This window comes from Papio anubis, chromosome 12, assembly GCF_008728515.1.
Source record: "Papio anubis isolate 15944 chromosome 12, Panubis1.0, whole genome shotgun sequence".
NCBI classification, from domain to species: domain Eukaryota; kingdom Metazoa; phylum Chordata; class Mammalia; order Primates; family Cercopithecidae; genus Papio; species Papio anubis.
Window position 1 is genome coordinate 120,568,571 of NC_044987.1, and position 14,241 is coordinate 120,582,811.

Here is a 14,241-nt window from a genome sequence, read left to right on the forward strand (position 1 = left end):
TTGTTAATGTTTGCCAGTCTAGTAGATATAAAATGTTGCAGGTAGCCACTAACTGGGGCCACTGTCATGGACAGTAAAGGAATTTACCAAGACAGTTGTAGGTAAGGAAAGGCAGATTTATTAGAGAATGTAGGAAAACACGTTGCAAGAATGGAAAGGGTGGGTCAGCAAGGGAGGAGCTGGCTGCCAGGAGACAAAGGCTTGCTGGGGATTTTATAGGATGGTGCTTGTGCTAGAGAGGGTTACATGCAGCGCTGATAATGCAAGGTTTCAGTGAGCTAACTTGCATTTTTCTATCAACTGAGGTCATAAGTTGAGTGCAGGAAGATTGTGAGTTATGTGAGTTATTCACACAGGAGGGCTAAGTCTTGCACCATGAAGAAAGGCAGACTTGCAGCTTATCTGCTTTCTCTTTTTGCTTTCCCTTGATCCAACCAACCAGGCTCGTTTTCCATAATTAGGACTCCACAGAAAATATCCCATGTATCTGACTACCAGTGAGTTTGATCTACTTTTTATACTTTTAATTGCATATTTCCATTTGTTTATCAGAGACTCAATTGTCTTTTTAAAAACTTGGTTGTCTGTCTTCTACTTGTCAATTTGTAAGAGCAACTAATGTTTTATAGATTTTTTATTTTGAGACAGGTTCTCACTCTGTTGCTGGAGTGCAGTAGCACAATGTCAGCTCACTGCAACATCTGCTTCCTGGGTTCAAGAAATTCTCCAGTCTCAGCTTCCCAAGTAGCTGTGATTACAGGCATGCACCACCATGCCCAGTTAGTTTTTGTATTTTTAGTAGAGATGAGGTTTCACCATGTTGGCCTGGCTGGTTTCGAACTCCTGGCCTCATGTAATCTGCCTCGTTCAAACTCCCAAAGTGCTGGGATTATAGGCATAAGCCATCGTGTTCAGCCAATGTTTTACAGATTATAGAACTAATAAATGAATGCAGCAAGTTTTCAGAATGCAGGACCAATATATAGAAATCAATTGTATTTCTACTCACTTGCAACTCTGAAAGTGACAAAACACTGTTGAAAGAAACTAAAGAAGATCTAAAACATCCAAGATTTGTTGTGAACTGAATATTTATGTTCTTTCAAATTCATATGTTGAAACCATCACTTCCATTGTGGCTGAATATGGAGACGGATTCTCTAAGGAAGAAATTAAGGTTACATAAGGTCATAAGGGCTTCCATAGGATTTCTATCTTCATAAGAAGAGACACCAGGGAGGATGTGCTTCTCTCTCTCTCTCTCTCTCTCTCTCTCTCTCTCTCTTCCTCCCTCCATCTCGTTCTCTCTCCATACACAAAGGAAAGGCCACGTGAGCAAAGAGTGGGAAAGCAGCCATCTGCAACCCAAGGAGAGAGCCCTCACCAGAAACTAAAGTTGCTGGCACCTGATCTTGGACTTCTGATCTCCAGAATTGCGAGAAAATAAATGCCTGTTGTTTGAGCCACCAAATCTGTGGTATTTTGTTATAGCAGCCCAAGCAGACTGATGTTTATGTATCCCAAGACTTAACATTTTTCAGATGGCAATAACCCCAAAATTGATCTACAGAGTGTATGCAATCTCTATCAGGAAAACAGCTGGCTTCTTTGTAGAAATTCACAGACTGATTATAAAGTTCATGTGGAATCTCAAGGGACCCTGAATAGCTAAAACAATGTTAAAAAGAAGAACAGGCCAAGTGTGGTGCCTCACGCCTGTAATCCCAGCACTTTGGGAGGCCAAGGCGGGCGAATCACGAGGTCAGGAAATGAAGACCATCCTGGCTAACACAGTGAAATCCTGTCTCCACTAAAAATAACAAAATTAGCCAGGCATAGTGGCAGGTACCTGTAGTCCCAGCTATTCAGGAGGCTGAGGCAGAAGAACGGTGTGAACCCGGGAGGAGGAGCTTGCAGTGAGCCAAGGTTGCACCACTGCACCCCAGCCTGGGCTACAGAGTGAGACTTCGACCAAAAAAAAAAAAAAAAAAAAAACCAGAAGAACAATGTTGGAGGGCTCACACTTGACAATTTGAAAACTTACTACAAAGCTGCAGTCATCAAGGCAGTTTAGTACTGGTGTTAAATAGATGTATTAAACCAGTGGAATAGAATTGAGAGCCAGAAACAAACCCTCATGTAGATGACCAACTGATTTTTGACAGGGTGCCAGATCGTTCAATGGAGGAAGAGCAGTACTTCAACATATGGTGCTGGGAAACCAGACATCCTTATGCACAGGAATGAGTTGGACCCCTACCTCACACCACAACAATTGATTCAAAATCGATCCAAAGGCCTACATTTAAGAGTCAAATCTATAAAACTATTTAAAGAAAACATGACCTGGATTCGGCATGGATTCATAGATAGGACACCAAAAGCGGCAGCCACAAAAGAAAAATACAAATATATTGGATGTCATCAAAAGTTAAATATTTTTGCATCAAAGGACACTATCAACAAAGTGAAAGAACAATCTACATAAAGGAAGAAAAGATTTACAAATCAGATATCTGATAAGCGTCTAGAACCTAGAGTATATAAATAACTTTTTCTTCAACTTTTATTTTAGAATCAGGTGGTACATGTGCAAGTTTGTCACATGGGTATATTGTGTGATGCTGAGGTTTGGAGTGTGAATGAATCCATCACCAAAATAGTGACTGTAGTACCCAATCATTTTTCAGCCCTTGCCCCCTCCCTTCCTCCTTCCTCTTGTTTCCCAGTGTCTATGGTTTTCATCTTTATGTCCATGGGTACTCAATGTTTAGCTCTCACTTATAAGTGAAAATATGTGGGATTTGGTTTTCTGCTTCTGCGTTAGTTCTTTTAGGATAATGGCCTCCAGTTGCATCCAGGTTGCTGCAAAAGATATGACTTCATTCTTTTTTATGGCTGTGTAGTGTTCCATGGTGTATATGTACCACATTTTCATTATCCAATCCACCATTGATGGGCACCTGGATTGATTCCACGTCTGTGCTTCTGTGAATAGCAGTGCAATGAACATATGGATGTATGTGTCTTTTTGGTAGAATGATTTATTTTCCTTTTGGTATATACCCAATAATGAGATTGCTGGGTCAAATAGTAGTTCAATTCTTAGCTCTTAGAGAGATCTCCAAATCGCTCTCCATGGTGCTGAAATCATTTTCATTCCCACCAACAGTGTACAAATGTTCCTTTTCTCTCAAGTTTGCCAGCATCTGTGTTTAGGTTTGTTTTGTTTTGTTTTGTTTCATTTTTTAAAATTTTTATCAAAAGCCACTCTGACTGATATGAGATGGTATCTCATGGTGGTTTTCATTTACATTCCTCTAATGGTTAGTGATGTGGAGCATTTTTTCATATATTTGTTGGCCATGTGCACGTCTTCTTTTGAGAACTGTCTGTTCATATGCTTTACTCACTTCTTAATGAAGTTATTTGTTTTTGGCTTGTAGATTTGTTTAAGTTCCTTGTAGACTGCAGATATTAGACTTTTGTCAGATGCACAGTGTGTGAATATTTTCACCCATTTTGTAGGCTGAGTGTTGACTCCTTGATAGTTTCTCTTGCTGTGCACAAGCTCTTCAGTTTAATTAGGTCCCACTTGTCAATTTTTGTTTTTGCAGCAATTGCTTGTGAGGACTTAGCCATAATTTTTTTTTTTTTTTTTTTTTTTTTTTTACCAAGGCTGATATCAAGAAGGGAATTTCCTAGGTTTTCTTCTAGGATTTTTATAGTTTGAGGTCTTACATTTCAGTCTTTAATCCATCTTGAATTAATGTTTGTATATGGTGATCTGGTTAGTGTCCCGGTTTTATTCTTCCGGATGTGAAACTCAATAATAAAAAGACAACGTGGGCAAAGAATCTTAATTAGACATTTTCTGAAGAAGACACCCAGATGACAACAAGCATATGAAAAGATTCTGAGTATCATGAGTCAGCAGGGAGATGCAAATTGAAATCACAGTGAGATATCATTTCACAAACACTAGGATGAATATAATTTAAAGGATCAGACAATAACAAGTGTTGGGGCAGGGTGTGCTCATGCCTATAATCCCAGTGACTCAGGAGGCTGGAAGGGAAGATCCCTTGGGGCCAGGAGTTAGAATCTAGTACAGATATCACGGCGAGACCTTGTCTCTACAAAAAATTAAAACTTTAGTTGGGTGTGATGAGGCACAACTGTAGTCCCAGCTACTGGGGAGTTTGAGACAAGGATTGCTTGAGTCCAGGAGGTTGAGGCTGCAGTGAGCTATGATCATGACACTGCACTCCAGCTTGGGCAACACAGTAAAATCCTGTCTCTAAAAAATAAATAAACAAATAAAAATAAAATAACAAATATTGACAAGGATGCAGAAACATTGGAACCTCCATGCACTGCTGTGGGAATGTAAATTGTTTAGCCACTGTGGAAAACAGTCTGCAGTTCCTCAAAAAGTTAAACAGAGAGTTACCATAGGGCCCAGCAATTCTGCTCCTAGGGATGTTCCCAAGGGAAATGAAAGCACATTCCATGCAAAAACTGGCACACCCATGTTCACAGCAGCATTACTCACAACAGCCAAAAGGTGGAAACAGTCCAGTGTCTGCCAACTGAGGAATGAATGGTGTATTCATACAAAGGAAGATTATTATAAATAATTTATCATAGAAAGTAATGACGTACTGTTTCAGGCTGCAACATGGATGAACCTCAAAACATTACACTAAGTGAAAGAAGGAAATTATAAAAGACCACATATCATATAATTTCACAGGTATGAAATTTCAAGAATAGAAAAATAGAGACAAAAAGTAAATTAGTAGTAGTCTCTGGCTACTACTAATGTTACCCATTTATCAGACTCAGGTGAGACACTCACACATGTCACAGGAAGTGGGTATATTAGTTACAGACAGGCAGCAAGGGAGAACAGGAACCTTCGATTCACTGGGAGACCTCTAGCCTCAGCAAAGATTCCCAGGTGAGCTGAGTCTCATCCATGTGTGCCCCACTCACACCGCAGCTGAGGGATCCCAGAAAGCTACCTGCCCTGGGTCTTATGTCCCAGGGCTGCAGGATTCACTGCACTAAGGCACCAAAGAACGTCCTGTTTCTAGGAACTAGGACAAAGCCCAGGCTCTTCGGGCCAGTCCCTCCCTATCTTAGGATGTTGAATTCCCAGCATATTCTGTAGTTATTCTTTTTGTTCTTTTATTAATATTTTAATTGAAGCATGATCATTGTACACGTTTATAGGTCCAGTGAGATATTTTGATACATGTGTACAATGTGCAGAGATCATTCAGGGTGAATAGTATATCATCTCCTCAAACATTTATCATTTCTTTGTCTTGGGAACACTCAATATCTTCTCCTCTAGCTATCTGCAAATGTGCAATAAATTATTGTTAACCCGTCATCATACAGTGCTACAGAATACTAGGACTTACTCCCCCTGTGTGGCTGTAGTTTTGTATCTGTGAACCAGCCTCTCCTCTTTCCCTCTTCCCCACCCCTCCCCAGCCCGTGGTAACCACCATTCCACCCTCTTCTCCTGAGATCAACTTCTTTAGCTTGCACTTGTGAGATCATGCGGTTTATCTTTCTGTGCCTGGTTTATTTCATTTAACATAATGTCTTCCAAGCTCACCTGTGTTGTCACATATGGCAGAATTTTGTTCTGCTCTAGGGTTAAATATAATTCCATTGTGTGTATACACCATCTGTTCTTTTCCATTACTTTTCCATGTTTTCCATTCATCTGTTGATAAACACTTGGGTGCTTTCATATCGTGGCTATTGTGAGCAGTGCTGCGATAAACATGGGGTGCAGATATCTCTTCAACACACTGATTTCTTGTCCTTTGGATACACACCTGTAGTGGGATTGCTGGGTTAGCTCTGTTTTTAGCTTTTTGAGGAAACTCCATACTGTTTTCTTTATTGGTTGTACAACTTCCCACGAACAGCATACGAGTTCCCTTTCTTCTCTTCCTCTGAAGGATTTATTTTTGCCTTTTTGATCACGGCCATTCTGTGGGATGAGAGGACACCTCGTTGTGGTTTTGACCTGCATGTTCCTGATGATGAATGATGCTGAGAATTTCTTCAAGCTCTCGTTGGTCATTTGTATGTCTTCTTTCAAAAATGTCTGTTCAGCTCCCCCTGCAGTCACACCTGAGAACCACAAGTGAGAGACAGGGAGAACTGCATTGGTCTGAAGCTGCCTGGAGAACCGTCCTGTGCGGGAGTGAAGGGGGGTACTAAAGGGTGGGAGCTTCTGAAATGTTCTATAACTGATTATGGTGATGGGTGCACAGCTCTGTGAATATGCTAAAAGCATTGAATTGTATACCTGAAATGGGCGAATTGTGTGGTATATGAATGGTACGTCAATAAAGCTGTTAACAAAACAAGAAGAGGTATCAGAGAGGTTGGGGATCGGTGAAGCTGTGGTTGTATCAATAGACTGAGGGTTCTGGTGGAATCAAAGCACTGGAGAAAGTAAGCTAGAAAGAGGAGGATGGCTGGAGGCGGGATACATGGGACAGACCCCAGTGGGGTGCCCTGTGAAGAACAAGGCCACAGATATCACCACAGGGGTGAGGGGTGGGGAAGGATCATTTACTTGTGTAAATGATCCCCATGGGGGTACTGCTTAATTGAGCTGTGGGAAGGAGGACACCATCCTCCAGTCCCCAGAATGGTAGAGCCACTGGCGGCTTGCATCTTGAGCATGGAGAAGCTGCCGGCACCCAACTCCAACCCATGAGAGCAGCTGCGGGGGGCGAACCCTGCAAAGTCACAAGGGTGGAGTGGCCCAAGGCTTTAGGACACCAAGGCTGTGTATACCCCTCACACCAGTGCACCCCGGATGTGGGACAGGGAGTCCAAGGAGATCATTTTGGAGCTTTAAGATTTAATGGCTGCCCTGCTGGATTGCAGACATGCATGGGGTCTGTAGCCCCTTCCTTTCATCTGATTTCTCCCTTTTGGAATGGGAATGTTTACCCAATGCCTCTACCCTCATTGTATCTTGAAAGTAAATAATGTGTTTTGATTTTCACAGGTTCATAGGTGGAAGGAACTTGGACTTTGGACGTTGAACTTGATGTTGGAATGAGTCAAGACATTGGGAGGACTATTGGGAAGAGATTATTCTATTTTGCAATGCAAGGACATGAGATTGAGGGGTCAGGGGTATATAGTTGGGATGTCCCCTCCAAATCTCTTGCTGTAATGCAATCCCCAGTGTTGAAGGAGGGGCCTGCAGGAAGGTGTTTGGATCATGGGGGTGGATCCCTCATGACTGGCTTAGTGCCATCCCCTTGGTGATGAGTGTATTCACTCAGATCTGGTTGCTCACAAGTGTGCGGCCCCCCCTCACCCCTTGCTCCCACTCTCACCGTGTGGCGTGCTTGCCCCTGCTTCACCTTCCACCATGAGGAAAAGCTCCCTGAGGGCCTCCCTAGAAGCCGAGCAGAGGTGGGTGCCACGCTTGTGCAGCCTGCAGAACCATGAGCCATTCTAACCTCTTTCCTTTATAAATTACCCAGCCTCAAGTATTTATTCACAGCAATGCAAAGAATGGTCCAATATACCCAGAAAGCTGAGAATGGCATGAGTAAAATACAAAGACCATGGATAACTTTTGAAATCTAAAAACATAAAATTAATATTATCTGGGGGAGTCAACACAGGAAAGATGAGAGCACTTGGGCAGAGGCTGTTGACCATTGGTCACATGTGGTCAGCAGAGAGCAGGTGACCAGCACCCTGGGGCTTTGCAGGAAGCACCAGACAGCCTGGAGCTGAGGTATTCATTGTAGGGGCCAAAACAAATTGGGAAAAAGACAAATTTGGAAAGCAAGGAAAGTAGATGCTCAACTCAGCCAGGAGGAAGCCACTAGCAAAGAGGAAAAAAACAGAGCTCTGGAAAAATAGTGTAAACAGTCACAAGGAAGGGATCCTGTGTCCTGCCTGACATCTGGACAGGTATATAAAGAGCCCAGGCTCAGGGAGCGCCACACCTGCACCTCCCTCTCACCTGCTCCTCTACCTTCTCTACTCTCAATCCACCAGAACCATGGGCTGCTGTGGCTGCTCAGGAGGCTGTGGCTCCAGCTGTGGGAGCTGTGGGGGCTGTGGCTCTGGCTGTGGGGGCTGTGGCTCCGGCTGTGGGGGCTGTGGTTCCGGCTGTGGGGGCTGTGGCTCTGGCTGTGGGGGCTGTGGCTCCGGCTGTGGGGGCTGTGGCTCTGGTTGTGGGGGCTGTGGCTCCAGCTGCTGTGTGCCCGTCTGCTGCTGCAAGCCCGTGTGCTGCTGTGTGCCAGCCTGTTCCTGCTCCAGCTGTGGCTCTTGTGGGGGCTCCAAGGGGGGCTGTGGCTCTTGTGGGGGCTCCAAAGGGGGCTGTGGCTCCTGTGGGTGTTCCAAGGGGGGCTGTGGCTCCTGTGGTGGCTCCAAGGGGGGCTGTGGCTCCTGTGGTGGCTCTAAGGGAGGCTGTGGTTCTTGCGGCTGTTCCCAGTGCAGTTGCTGTAAGCCCTGCTGCTCCTCAGGCTGTGGATCATCCTGCTGCCAGTCCAGCTGCTGCAAACCCTGCTGTTCCCAGTCCAGCTACTGCAAACCCTGCTGCTGCCAGTCCAGCTGCTGTGTCCCCATTTGCTGCCAGTGTAAGATCTGAGGCTCTGAACCCAGACCTTCAGGTTTCTCCTGTTTGGTGAAAGCATTTGTTATGGTTTCCCTGAATCAGTTCATCCCACACATCCTCCCTGAGGCACCTGCACCTTCTCCAGCTTATCATCCATGCACACACCTCCTTCCATGGCTCGGCTCTCCTCTGGGCCCTGCCTTCAGCCTCCTCACTCCGGAAACATGTGTTTCCTTGATGCAGGAGGTGTCCTTGCCTAGAAGCGGGTGCCCAGCCAACTGCCACAGTGTTCCCTGCACTTGGGTGTGGACCATCTTCTTCTTCTCCCTGGGCTGACTGAGATGCAAGGTCTGACCCCACAAGGCCAGGTCGATGTTCCTGAGTGATCACTAAAAACCAGTTCCTCAACCACCATCAGGATGCTGGGTCCTCCTGGGCCACTGCCTGTTCTGTGGCCCACCAGTGACCAAGGAGGTCTCCTTCCTTTCTTGTTGTCTCCATCTGTTTAAAAACAATAACAAAATAATGAATGAATTTCCTTGCAATAAAGCCTCTCATGTCTGTAAATCAACTGTACGCTTGCTGTGATTCTGTCCAACCCTTTTCCTGTGCGGTGACTGATTCTGTGTTCTGATCTGTCAGCTAAGCTGGGAAACACCTGCCAGCAGGCTTGGGGTATTCAAAAGGAACCACAAAGTTCACTTCTGCCCTCCACACGGCCTCAAATATCTTCACAGTCTCTGCTTGCAGGAGAAGAGGGCTCAACCCAGGGAGGATACCGCATCCAGTGCCTGCCCTAGAGGCGCAGAGGAGCAGGCAGATCCTAAGTAAGACAGGAACAAAAGAGTCAGCTGAGCATCCAGTGTTCTGGCAACCTGGGGCCAGCCAGAGGAACTGGTATGTGTCTCACTTGACTCCAAGTACTGCTAGGGCTGGTAGTTTTTCTTGGAAGCTACTGAAAAAAGATACAACCACCATGGCATATTAAAGCTCAGCTCCTAAGACAGTTGCCAGAGGGGAGAAAGATTATGGGCTCCTGAGAAGAGGCGTGGGAAACTTGCTTAGGGAATTCGAGATAACTAAAAAGCACACACACACAAGCCCAAAGAAGACACCTACTCAGAAAAAGCTTGACAGGTCCTGGAGTCTCTAGCTGGACTGATGGGTGAAGGGCTTCCTCTGCACATAGCCAGTCCACAAAGATAGGGAGAGGTGGTTGGTTTTTTTTTTTTTTTTTCACTCAAGTCTCAACAATAACAACAACAATAAAAATCACAAGGCATACAAAAACAAAAACAAACCAAAACAAACAGGAAAACCAGAGCCTATCAAAGGAACAAACAAACAAACAAACAAAACCTCATGAAACTGACCTTAAAGACATGCAGATCTATGAGCTGCCTGACAAAAAATTCAAAATAACAGTCAGAAGATGATCAATGAGCAAACACAGATGAACGATTAGATGCAATCAGGAAAACAATGCATGATCACAAGGAGAATAACAACAAAGACACAGAAACTATCAACAACAACCAAACATAAATTCTAGAACTATAAAATACAATAACCAAACTGAAAAATGTACTAGAGAAGTTCAACAGCAGACTTGATGAGGCAGAAGGGTGCAGCAAACTAAAAGATGGAACATTAAAATCATCAAGTCAGAGCAGCCAACATTTAAACACAATGAAGGAAAGTTAAGAGGGCCCAAGGGACTTATGGGAGGCTAGGAAGTGGAATAATACACACATTATGGGATTCCAAGAAAGAGAAGAGTCAGAAAAGGGTAAGGAGCTTATTAGAAAAAAAACAATAACCAAAGACTTCCCAAATATTAGGGAAAACATGGACATACACATTCAAGAAGCTTCAACCAGAATAAATCTAAAGAGACCCACACTGACTCACTTTATAATTAGAGTGCCAGAATTCTAAGAAAAAGAATCTATAAAGCAGCAAGGGAAAACAACTGATCACACACAAGGGAGCTTTCAGGCAACTTTGTAGAGATGTCTCAGCAGAAACCTTGCAGGCCAAAAGGGAGTAGGGTGGTATGTTCAAAATGCTGACAGAAAAAAAAGCTATCAATCAAGAAAACTGGCCGCCAAAAATGAAGCAGAAATTAAGGTTTTCCCAGTACATAAAAGCTAAGGAAGTTCATTATTACTAGACCTACTGTGCAAGAAATACTAAAAGGAGTCCTCCAATGTGAAAGAAAAAATACTAGACAGTAATATAAAAATATAAATTCCTCCAAAAAGATAAATACATAGAAAAATACAGTAACATGTATTAATGTAATTTTGGTACATAAATTCACTTTTAATATATGACATTTAAATGAAAAAACACAAAAATTAAATATAAAGCCACTTAGTGGCTATATAACATGTAAACAAATATGTATTTTGTAACATCAATAACATGAAGTAGAGAGGGTGCAGCTACGTAGTAATATGGTTTTGTGTATGGTTGAAGGTAAATAGTTCTGAGTTTGAAAAAGAATGTCATTACTTTATTATATCTTATGTGATACAATGGTGACTACAAAGAAAAATGATCTCTGGATATTGCCCATATATATGTACAGAGCAACAGACAGAAGATGAACAAGGAAATAAAAGACTTGAACAGCACCATAGTGAAACTAGACCTAAAAGACATACACAGATGACTCCACCCAATATCAGCAGAGTATACCTTTCTCTCAGGTGCACATGGAGCTTTCTCCAGGATAGACATATGTCAGGCCACAACGTAAATTTCAACACATTTTAAATGTTGAAATTATATGGTGTTTTCTCCAAGCACAATGGATTAAAACTAGAAATCCATAGGAGAAGGAAAAATGGAGAATCCACAATCATGTGGAAATTAAGCAGGACACTCTTAACCAATGAGGCAAAGAAGAAGTCACAAGAGAAATACCTAGAGACAAATGGAAGGGAAAACACAACATACCAAAACTTACGGATGCCGCACAAGCAGTGCTGAGGTAGAAGTTTATAACTATAAACGCACACATTTAAAGAGAAGACAGATCTCAAGTTAATGACCTGCTGATGAAAAAAGGCAAACTCTGTCAAATATCTGTGGAGGTTTATTCTGAGCCAAATATGAGTGACCATGACCCAGGACACAGCCTCCAGAAGTCCTGAGATCATCACAAGGTGGTTGGGCTACAACTTGGTTTCATATGTCTTGAGGAACAGAAGTTATAGGCAAAAACATAAATCAGTGATGAGCCCCTTTTCACATGTATATTCGCCATTTGTGTATCTTCTTTGGAAAATGCCTACTTAAATCCTCCGCTAAGTTTTTAATAGGATTGTGTGTTTGGGTACTAAGAATTCTTTATGTCTAGATGCAAGTTCATTATCAAATATACTATTTGAAAGTAGCTTCTCCCATTCTGTTGGTGTCTTTTCATTTTCTTCATAGTGCTCTTAGAAGCACAAGAACTAGGCCGGGCGCGGAGGTTCACGCCTGTAATCTCAGCACTTTGGGAGGCCGAGATGAGTGGATCACGAGGTCAGGAGATCAAGACCATCCTGGCTAATACAGTGAAACCCCATCTCTACTAAAAATACAAAAAACATCAGCCAGCGTGGTGGCGGGTGCCTATAGTCCCAGCTACTCATGAGGCTGAGGCAGGAGAATGGCGTGAATTCAGGAGGCAGAGCTTGCAGTGAGCTGAGATCGCAACCCTGCTTTCCAGCCTGGGTGACAAAGCGAGACTGTTTCAAAAAGAAAAAAACAAAAAAAGACAAGAAAAAGCAGCATAAAATCTGTTAGTTTTGATGTAGTTAATCTAGGTTTCCTTTTTCTCCTTGTGCTTTTGATGTCATTCTCTAAGAGCCATTGCATACGCCAAGGTCATAAAGACTTAATCTGTTTTTCTTCTCACAGTCCTCTAGTTTTGGCTTTTACAATCAGGTCATTGAGCTATTTTTTCTGTTTTTGTCTTGTTCGTTTGTTTGGTATATGGTAAGAGGTAAAGGTTCAAATTCATTCTTTTGCATGTGGACACCCAGTTGTCTCAGCAGCATTGTTTGTTGAAAAGGTTCCTTTTTTCTCATGGAATTATTTTGTACTCTTGTTGAAAATCCATTGACCACAACTGTGAGGCTTTATCTCAAGGGTCCCGAGTCTACTCCATTAATGCATCTTTCTATCCTTAGACAACCACCACGCTGCCTTGATAACTGTCTGCTTTGTAACCCATTTAGAAATTGGAAAACATGAGTCCTCAACTTTGTTTCTCTTTTTCAAGATTGTTTTAGCTATTTAGGATCCCTTGAATGTTTACATAAATTTTAGAATCAATTTGTCAATTTCTGTGGTAAAGAAACCTGGAATGTTGATAGGAATTGCATTGAATTGGTAGATCAACTTTTTTAGAGTGTTTCAATCTTCAGAGTATTAGGTCTTCCAATACATGAACATGGGATTTTTCTCCCATTTACTTTGGTCGTCTTTAACTTCTTCCAGTGATGTCTTGTAGTGTTAAGTGTCCAAGTCTTGCAGTTTTTCGTTGCTTGTATTACTAGGAATTTTATAGTTTTTGATAGAATTATTCCCTTACATCCTGTTTGCATTGCTCATTGGTGGTTGTAGAAACATAGCTGACTTTTGTGTATAGGAATTGTGCCCTGCACTCTTTTGAGCTCATTTATTGGGCATAATAGTTGTGCATGCGTGTGTGTGTGTGTGTGTGTATCCCTTAGGATTTTCTACATACAAGATAAGGTTTTCTGTAAATAGAGAAACTTTTCCTTAGTTTTTTTCCTGCCTGGGTGCTTTTTATTTCATTTTCTTGTCATATTACTCTGGCTACAGTTTCAGTGAACCGTTGCATAGAAGTGGTGAGTTTGGACACCCTTTTGATCTTAGGGGGAAACATCCAGGTTTTCACAGTTACGTATAGTGTTCAGTGTGGGTAGATGCCCTTTTTCAGGCTGAGAAAAGTCTCTTATGTTCCTCCCTGTGCCAAACCAAAGCTGGGAAACCTGTGAGTGGTCAGAGAACACTTGGATTCTTCATCACTCTGTGCCCAGAGAAGGAGGGCACACCTCAACCTGTGCTGGGCCACACAATCTTGGGTCCCTGAAGCAGCACAGTTTCCAGTGTTGTCCTACAGAGCATCTCAGGAGCACAGCTCATTCTAGCCTCGCTTACCCCTCTACGTGCTTGACCTTCCCTCTGGGGCCTGGATGGGCACAGAGGCCACCCATTATAGCCCTTCCTAGGCACTGAGGGCAAGCATCTCCTTCTCACCCGAACATATCCTCCCATGGGGAAGAAGCAGGAGTCCACAATTCCAGCCAAGACAGACTGAATCCCACAGAGACGCAGCTGGGGCTTCCTATGTACTGATGAGAGATACTCACTCATTCACTCATTCATTCATACACACTACTAGTGATTCCTTCATTAATGAGTTCAACAACTGTTTCTGGAATGGGAGCTGGGCCTGGCACACAGTTACAGCAGTGGGAGCAATAAGCCATCAGGGAGGGAGGGGAAGGACATGTGACCAGTTTGCCAATGAGACAGAGGCTGGAAGAAAAGAGTCAGTGAGACCAAGGCTGAGGGTGGATAATTTATTTAGT

The 14,241-nt window shown here is 43.0% G+C and overlaps 1 protein-coding gene across 1 annotated transcript; it reads right to left on the bottom strand.

Annotated features, from left to right (window-relative positions):
• Nucleotides 1-4,253: 4,253 nt before the first annotated feature.
• On the bottom strand, nucleotides 4,254-8,801 carry LOC101014341 (putative uncharacterized protein DDB_G0291608). The gene is given in 3 exon segments (XM_031653974.1): nucleotides 4,254-8,393; nucleotides 8,395-8,592; nucleotides 8,757-8,801. Coding segments are annotated over 3 exon segments (771 nt in total). The 3' UTR covers nucleotides 4,254-7,865.
• Between the last annotated feature and the right edge of the window lie 5,440 nt (nucleotides 8,802-14,241).